Source organism: Cinclus cinclus, chromosome 18, assembly GCF_963662255.1.
Source record: "Cinclus cinclus chromosome 18, bCinCin1.1, whole genome shotgun sequence".
NCBI lineage: Eukaryota > Metazoa > Chordata > Aves > Passeriformes > Cinclidae > Cinclus > Cinclus cinclus.
Window position 1 is genome coordinate 8,881,824 of NC_085063.1, and position 9,751 is coordinate 8,891,574.

The 9,751-nt window shown below is 41.6% G+C and overlaps 1 protein-coding gene across 1 annotated transcript in view; it reads right to left on the minus strand.

Moving 5' to 3' along the window:
• The window catches only part of ZBTB46 (zinc finger and BTB domain containing 46), a 33,593-nt gene extending 30,571 nt beyond the window's left edge, over window positions 1-3,022 (minus strand). Inside the window, exon 1 of the mRNA XM_062504936.1 lies at window positions 2,071-3,022. Coding sequence (XP_062360920.1) covers window positions 2,071-3,007 — 937 coding nt within the window. The 5' untranslated portion in view covers window positions 3,008-3,022. The remainder of the gene's footprint in view (window positions 1-2,070) is intronic.
• Between the last annotated feature and the right edge of the window lie 6,729 nt (window positions 3,023-9,751).

The window sequence follows — 9,751 nt, forward strand, 5'->3', positions numbered from 1 at the left end:
AAAAAAAAGTCCCCAAAGACACCACAACTTGACCTACAACACACTCAGGGCTTGCAGGGACAAACCCACCTGTACCCATTCCACAATTTCAGGCCCCACAATGCAGAGGAACCTCCCTGTCCAGCAGAGCAGAAAGGAGAATTTCACCTGCATTCACCTCTCCAGATGGCCAATATGGGGAAGCCAGGAGCAGCTCAGACTCCACACATCCCCCTGCTCCTCATGGACACACTGCTCTCTGCCAGTTGCCACTGCCAGCACAGGAGCCCCTGAGCCTGTTCATTTTGGACAGCAAAAAAATCTTGCCATTCATTTTTCCCCTTTTCTTTTACCAGCACTATTGGAATATTGAAACTCTTCCCTCAACCACCACTATTCAGCTGCCCTTTTCCCACCACTGAAACCACCTCCTTTATTGGAAACTGCATTTCAGGCAAGATTTGGAACAAATAATTTGATGTGCCTGCTGACGTGCTGTCTCAGCACTGTGCTGAGTCAACCCCTCGAGCCATCTTCCTCTCATCTACGAGCAGCCACTGCAATTTAATTCCTTAACAATTAGGAATTAAATAATCTAAGTTTCATTCAGCTTCCAGGAATACAATCTCTTCTGTTCTGCACTATTTTCCATAAGGACACTCAATTTTCTCTCAGCTTTCCAAGAGGATCAGAGCTGCAGTTGTGTTTCTGCAGCCACTCCAATGTGTCTGGTTTACTCCAGGTGCCGGTCCAAACCCACATCCCTCAGACAGTACGAGTGGTCGAGCTGTTTTTATGGGATACCATGGAAAATGAAAAATAGTTGCATAAGAACAGAGACCAGGCAATCCATGCTGAGTCTTCACTCAAAACAAGGATAAAATACATGGATTGTAAAAATGAGATTCTTCATAAATCACTGTTACCTTTAATTATATAGCATTTTTCTTCTAACTGACGCTGTTTAGATTTTATCATCAGCTAATTAGAATAATTACATGCAATTATCTCACTGCAGCAGATAACCATAAAACACAATAAATCTCAAGACATTCTAGCTACTGTTCAATGAAAACCACATTTAAACTCCAGTATGCGAGTAACTTCAACCTCCTTTTTCAGACCATAAAGACTTTTAAGACTTTCAGTACTCTTTGTATTGTTTCTTTCATCCAAATTTGGCAACATAAAAGTCTATAATCTCACATGCCCTTCTCCTGGCTGACTTGGATTCTGGTATGCAATAAAACACAGGCTAACACACAGCACAGACTAAGTTCTTGAAGTCAGCTTTAGAGAGTTTACTAATACACTCCCAAAAGCCCTTAGAAAAAACACCAAACTCCTAGTTCAGAAGCATTCCTGAACCTATTTATTGCCACTGATTAATGAATCAAACGGGACTGTTATCTTGAGACAAAAAAAAAAAAAAAAACAACTAGTGAAGATTCAAAGAAGTCAAGAAAACAATTTTCTCGCTGGCTACACACTTTAAACGCAGCCACTCGTCTCAGACCACAAGTAGTCACACATCAAAATACACTTGAAGCCATAGTGATGCCTCAGAAAAACATGTTATTCTTGAGAGTTACTAAACACTTATCCTGCCATTACCAGCAAGAAGCTGTGGTGGTTTTCTTACCCAAGAAAAAGTGACACCTGAATATCAGGAAATTCTGAAGATGGTATCAGTAAGACTAAATTACACCTGTGTGTGTGGTGTAATTACATCATCAATACACAGTGAAGGAAAATTCTTCAACCTTGACATCAATGTCCACACCTACTAAAATAAATTCCTTTAACCTTCCCTCTCATTAATTCCAACAGTCAGAGTGGTGGTTTTGGGGTGATTTGTCATTCAAAGCCAAAAAAACCCCACCACTTCTACAGGAGAACCAGCCTCCATCAAGGCTCCTGACTGAACCACACAGTGCTTGGTGCTTTGAATTGCTGGCAACACGAGTTTCTACATTTTTTGTATGTCTGGCAAGCTCCTATTTCAAAAGCTGATAAGATCATCCCAGAAACAGATCTAATTAACTCAACGTTTTCAGTTTCCAGTCCCCAAAAACTGGAAGAATGACTTACTTGGGTCTCGACTGCTGTACGGCCATCCTGAGGCAGGCAAAAGGGGCAGCACAGGAGAATTTGCCCTGCTGTCATCCTCCACTTGCTGTGTAATATGTCTCACAGTTTCTTTGTTTTTCCTGTTCTTCCTGCGGCCCGTGGGCTGCCAGCCATCCCCCACTCCTTGCTCTGAGAACCCACTCTGTATTGCACTATCCTTGGCAGAATGCAGCTCACCCCCTCCGTAATGGGACGGTGACACCTGCTCCTCTTTGATACGCAAAGACCCATAGCCCATGTCACTAGCCCAGAGAGACTGGGATGAAATGTCTTCGTGGCTGTCTGGTTTTGGTTCTTGATCTTCTTTCCCATAACTACTCCCTCCCTCGTGGCAGCTGGCAATGGCTGAGTCCCCAGAGGAATTTGCTGGGCTTGTTCTCCGAGCTAACCAGGGGGATATACTCCTGCCAGCCACCACTGCTGAAATCAGAGCGTCCGTGCTGCTGCTGGAAGGGGCTCCCAGCTCATAATCAACGAGGTCCTCCGAGGCATCAGACTTGATGCTTATGTCCAGAGCTGCTTTGATGAAGTTGTGACAGGCCTGCACGATGTCTGTCATCTGCAGGTAGCTGGCAGCCGACATCACCTCGATGACGTTCCTGCTGGTCAGCGCCAGGTGCGCGGAGTACATGAAGTCAATGATTGCCTTAAAGCCCTGGGCGGTGACAATGTCCAGGTGGGTGACTGTGGCCTGGTCAGAGGTTTTCTGGACCTGGCAGTAGAGGGTTTTGAAGTAGCGGCTGCTCCCCAGGAGGACGTTTTTGTGAGCCTTGAAGATCTTGCCCTCCACGATGATGCAGACGTCGCAGAGGATCCCGTGCTGCCTCTGCTCGTTCAGCTCCCGCAGCAGGTGACGGTAGTGGGAAGCAATTTCCATATCTTCCTTTCGGTTATTCATTTGGAGATCTTTATGTTTCCTCTTCCACAAGTCCTGCAGGGGGAAGGAAGTGACAGGATTACAAAATCCAAGACAAGGTTGAGATAAATCGAGTTTGTACCAAAAGAAGCAACTGGTTCATATGGGAAGGGTGCCACAAATACAGATACTGCCTGCAGTGCCTCCACATTCATTACAAAATACACCTTACTTTGACCAGACTTCAAATAATTTACATTAAAAAGGACTAGATTTGAAGCCAATCCTCCAGAGGCTTATAACATCCCCGAGAAACATTTCTTTAAGTTACTAGACTTGTAAGAAAACCCATCTGAAGTAGCCAGAGAACAACAGCTGTCAGTTTTTACTGTGAATATGTTGAAGTTTGGTTTTGAAAAAGATATTGCACTTGAAACCATGCTCACATGCCCACAGACTACTGAGGGGCACACTGTAACACATTTTTCTCAAGGGAACAAGCATTGTGTGTAGCACACAGAAGAGCTGAAATCCTCAAACAGCAAGAGCTGATTGAACCCAACATTTCCCTTGATATACTGCCATGGAGGGGTTATAAACACAGTTTAAAAATCAGAAGAGCAACAGGCAACTCCAAGACCACAGCTAACAAAGCTTTAAGTCCCCATCCATACTAAACTAAAATTAAACAACCATGAAAATACTGTTATCTCAAGTTCAACTACTTACAAGCAATACTTTGCAATAAACATGTTATTTTCTTGCTTTACATCTCCAAGTTTACCCCACAGCCACCCTCAGATACCGAGTAGAGAAATTCTCATGACCACCTAAAGAAAGGATCCTTATGCCCAACATAAAGCTGAGAAAAATTCACAGGGCTTTTGATCACCTTTCATAAAATTTGGTAGTATTGTCTGAAATAAAAGGCTACTTGGTGCCAGCAGCAAGGCATCTTCTAAGTTATGCTTCTGATTATCCTCCTCTTACACTCCAAAACAGAAAAAAATTGTCCTAAATGTTGACAGTAATCAGCAGTGCAAGGACTTCTAGATTGAATTTTTTTTCCAGTTACTATCTTTGCAACTTCATATTTGCTTTTGATGCCACAGCTTTACAGATCCTTTGGCATTCAAATCTGCCATTTTCACTAGCTTATACCACTTTTTTAGGAACTTACTATCAAGATTTTTCTACCATGGAACAGTGGTTTAATGATCCAACTAATTAAGAGCACCAAGGTGAAGGATATCTTACTCCTTTCTCTCAGAAGCTTAGAATTTGTTCCAATATAAAAAGTCCCAACTGTAGAATTGATATGAGGGCCCATATGTCAACACACAACTGTAAAACTGGACCCAGTTCCCAATGTTATTCTGTGCAGGCATACTCATCAGAAGCCTGAATTTAGGCTACTGCTTTTTACTTACAAGAACAAAACCTCTGAGGCTGTACAGCCTAGAAGCACACATGGTTCAGTGTTAACACTGGCATTAAGGAGGCTGTTTCCAGCCTGGAGCACCTTTCTAACATCCATGGAGTTCACACACAAATTCAGTCCCATCTGCTCAAACTGGCTCACAGCAGTGGGCAGCACAGCCGTGATTCAGGAAGTTTTCTTGGCACATTCAAATGTGTTTCCTGGGCTGTGGAACACAGATCCACCAGTACCCTGCCTCCTTCCCCTACCCTGTGCTATTATTGTCATCAGCAGGAGCAAAATAGCTGCAGTTTAGCCAACACTGTGGGCTAGAAAAGCACCTCCCAGCCCACAGAACCTTCTCCTAGAGAGCCACCTGATGATTCAAAGGTTCAAGTTATGCAAGACTACTTCAAGCTCCTCCAGCTCTGCAAGGATGGAGCTGCCTCTCTGCAGCCCCTGAAATCTTCATGTCCAAGGCCAGCTGGTCCCTGATCATTGAGAAATGTTTGCTTCCCTCAAGAGAGGAAGGACCATCTTCCCACAACACAAACAGGCTAAACTGTGTTCATCCACTTCAAAGCCATGCAGCTTTTCTGCAGAATTAAGCACAGAAATCACAGAGAAGCCAATTTTTTTTTAAATTGAACTGGAAGAGGTCAATACCAGTGCAGCGGCACACACCTATCTACCACAGAAATGCCCAGAGACCTCAAACCAAATCCTCACCCAGAAACCATGTCTGTCTCAAATAAACAAAATAAATCAATGAAAATCAAACCAAGAATCAGAGTCAGGGAGTACAGAAATAAAAATAAACTAACTTTTACATATTTGGCCTGAAAAGGTTGTGATGGCAACAGCCAGCATAGCAACTCTCTAATCCAGGCTCTGGAGGTGGCTGCCAGCACTTCCCAACATCTCCATGTTGGAAAGAACCACCTCTTAAGACAGAGCGACAGTTCAGTTTTGTCTTTGTTCCAGAAACCACTCCTGCATCTACTTTTAGGAGTTGAAGAGTCAGCTTAGTCCCCTTAGGAAATATGAATTGCCACATAGGATCAAGTGAGTTGTCTATCACCAGCTGTGTCTCCAACAGCTGCCATATCCACACAATTCAGGGGAAGATGTGAGAAAACCTAAGAGCCCACAACGAGGATAGGGTCAGAATATTTTGGATATGGCATTTCATTTCACTGTTCCTTCATGGATATTAAAATCCATATTCCAAGACATCAACTCCCTGGAACCATGGGGAGAAGGGGCAGGAAATCTGCTGCAAGGACAATTTTCTGTCTCAATTTCATACAGATTAACAGCACTGTATTTGTCAATGTCTCCACTTGCTCTTGTGAATTTATGAAACAGCATCTTTCCTCCTTCAACTGGAAACCGTATCAATTCATTGAGATTTTACTTCTTTGCTATCTCATACATTTATTCAGTTTAGTTTAGTGGGTCAGGGTCCCCCTCCACTGATAACATTCCACTTCAGATAAACCTTGTCCCTTTTTAAGCTGCCTGTGGCAGAAATGCAAAATTCAAAATATATCTCTTGCTACTTTTGGTTTAGACTGGAGCAGTCTGAGTGAGGTTCAGGCATTGACATGGATGGATGGATGGATGGATGGATGGATGGATGGATGGATGGATGGATGGATGGAGCTCTTGCTCATCTCTTTAGGAAATAGAAGATAAGGTCAGAGAAAAGACATCAGGGAATTTTTACTAAACACAAAGACACAAAAATCTATGCAAGACTCCTTACTGGCCACTGAGGCGGGCACATTACAGCACTTTCAGGCAAGCAGTGAGGTGGATACTCCTGTGTTCAGTGTAATCAATAAAATGGAACAGTTTCCAAATCAGGAATTATTACTGTAGATGTCTTGATCTTCCTCTGTCACAAGGTCTGCTCCCTCACACATGTTGCTCCACATCCAACATCTGTCACAGCATTGTACCTTTTAAGCAAGAGGTCTTTAGGGGAGAAAATTAAATATGCCTTAAATTCAGAGGAATTAATTAGTTTTCTGTCTACCCATGTCAAACCAGAACATCCGTTTAATGTCAAGGATCACTAGGGAATTAATCCAAGTTAAATTTAAGGCAATTTGCTAGTAGTTAAAAATTCAGGAAGCTTTAAAACCCTGTGCTCTTGTGTTCTAATTTCACATGCTGTTTTGTGGCTTGTTGATGGTGTGTTTTTCTTTTTTTTTTTTTCCTTTCCCTGGTAAGGATATTTATTTCCACTTAAGAAATGTTGTGGAAAGATTTCTTTGGAAAAACTGTACCCTTCAAACTTCTCTAGAAACACAGTGAAGGTGGAATGAACTATGGAGACTTCTTAGAAACAGACCTTTAAGTTTAATGATGTATTTTTAGTTTATCTCAGGTCTTTTTAGTGCATGAAGGCTTTAAAAGTTGAGCATCTACCAGAATTCTTTAGGCCACAACACAGCTTTCCAGGAACCCAATGAACCAGGAAAGCTCATCTGAAGACTTTCCACAAAATAAATTTGTAGCAGATCAGGCTTTCTCCATAAGCCAGTTCACAGGCAGTACAGTAACTCAAGTCTATTACTTCTCCAAAAAGAACTTAAAAAAAAAAAAAAGTCCCAAACCAAACCATAGCATGTAACAGCAAAAAGAACACTAAGTGAGCAGATTCAAAAGCCACTTTCATGCAAACTTCTGACAAGATACAGGCCTGCTTTTATTTCTCATATCAGAAAAACCCTGGTATTGAAGTAAGCATTAATAATTTATACAATCTTTAACCCTAGCTAGAGTGAACCTATGAAAGTGTTTTATTTTGCACTGTAAGTACAGTTATTTAAACATGAAAATAGCACCTGATGGCACAGTAAGAGTCTAAATCACACCTCACTTCCCATTGGAAAGGTTTTAAGAGCAGCAAATATTTATTTATTGGCAAATTTCTCAGCGTACACCCTAGGAATGAGGCTCCTAACCAAGATCTTAACGTCACTAAAATTAGGGGGCACAAATTTGTTGCATCTAAATCTCAGTGCATTACTCAATTTTTTACAAAAAGTCACAGATGAGAAATGAATTGCACACAAATCCACTACAGAGCAGTCCCATGGGAAGTAGTGGGGACAAAAATAAACTTCCTTCCCTCAGAAAGAAAACAGTGGGAAAAAAAAATGGCCTGCAGGGTTGTTTTGGGTCTTTGTTTTTTTTTTTTTTTTTTTTTTGGGGGGGGGGGGGTGAAGTTTGCTGTCGTTAGGATTTTTTTGTTAGGTTGTTTACTTTTTGTTTTCTGAGAATGTAAGTGAACTGAAGATTTAAACTACATGGCACTTCATCCGCATCAATTTTCTCAGCGTGTTTCTACACCTAATACCAAGGAGCAAAGGTAAAGAGTCCCAAAATGCTCACTAGTGCAGTCCTCCACCATTCTGCTCCCTAGAGAAAACATGCCAACTGGAATTTAACCAAAAATGTGTTGTTTCCTCCCCCCTTCTCCCTTCAGAGAAAAGTAAAAACAGATTTAAGAAGAACTCCAACTCACTCCAATGTTTTATTACACAAAAACCCAACAAACACACCCCACTTCTCTGCTTCCCCTGTGTGCTGTCCATGTTTCCACTCCCAAGACATTCCAACATTTTTTAAATTTCTCTGCAAAGGAGCTCTGTAAGGTGAGACTGGGTTTGAAATGCTTCCTTGCACAACAAGACACAGTGTGCATGCAAGTTTCACTTTTATCCAATTAAAGACAACAGAAATGCCCAGGATTCCTACTCTCCATCTGCCCTGTGCTGAAAAGAATGAAGAACAAAACCCCTTAGGAACTGAAAAGGACAGTAAAGGAGAGAAAAAGAAGACTTCAGATATTCATGGATGGTAACTCTGCAAAGACACTGCTCAGGAGCTTTACAAGCACAAATCCCCACGAGTGCAGTGTTTTCTCACAGGTGTGTGTGAGAAACAGCAGCTCATAATTCTGAAAGAGCTTTGATTTCTTGACACCATGTAACACCAAATTATCTTAATATGTCCAAAACAGATATAAGTAACGACTTACAAAAATGAACAGTTGCCAAAAAAAGTAACTCCTTTACCCTATTCTGATTCCCCAAACCAATCATTTGTTGTTTCAAACTGGCCATTCCAACCACAACTCTGAATTCAAGGAGAAAGAGGCAGATGTTTGTAAACAGACCAAACCAGACCCTTGAGCCAGAGGGGTAACTCAGAGCTCAGGGTTTCATGCAAACCACTTCTGCCTGTCCAGGGATGGGCACGTTCAGCCTCATGGGCTGGGACTCACAGGAAGAAAGTAAGTTTCACCATTCACTTTGAGAAGAAATATAGAAGTACAGAAGGGGCAGGGATTTGGGAGGCACATGATTTTCAGTAAACTTAAAGAAAAACACTAATTCCATTTTCACTACCAAATTTGACAGGCTCACTGAATTGTCAGTGGGCAGGGCAGATTGCAGTGCAAAAAGAGCCCCAAGTCCCTACACAGATTTATTAAAATTGTTCTAATCAGGATTCACTAAAATTTCTCCAACTTCAAGTCAACATTGCCCCATCACAGAGAGCATTAAAACAATATCTCTGTTCAGAATCTGTAGCAGACACAATCCAGAAAGGCCAGAGTAAAGTTCAAACAGCACAGTAGAACACTACACTCTCCCAGCATTTCACCATACCATTAAAGCTTTGTTTCCACAGTCCAAACAAGAACCACCAGCAAAATCTAACACCAACAGCACAACTTAAAATAGCAGGGAGTCATCATGAAATTTCACTCTACTCCAAAACTTTAAATCAGTGACTTGGCTGTGGCCTTTGACTTGTCAAACCATCCACCTGAAGTTTTGGGTCACCCAATGTGCAGGAGCTGGACAGCATAAAAATGCAATCAAAACACAGGATTGCATAGAAAAATCCATTTATTAACCTTCATTAGTTCTGATGGCACATGAAGAATTTCAAGAGAAATTCTAGTCTCCAGGACTAAAAATGAAAGGTAAGTGAAAACTGCTGTCCTCCACATTTTGGGAGGAGGATAAATGGAATTCAAAGTTTAGAAAATGTAAAGTTAAATATTTTAAGGGAAAAAAAAGACAAGATATGCATATTTTGCTACATTTTTTTTCTAAAAGTAACAAGTTGCTTTTGTTTAAAAAAACATGTAAACTGCATTACTGAATAAATAAACAAATAAAATCCAAGACAATTACTTCTTACCAGTAACAAACTGGGTTCCAGGTCTAGTGTTTCTCCTACAACAGCTGAGGACATCAACAGCCCCAGGGCAGCACAGGTAGTGCCCTGTATGTGACCTTCTGACAGCACTGGTGTGAACTCTTGTAGGAGAAAGACAG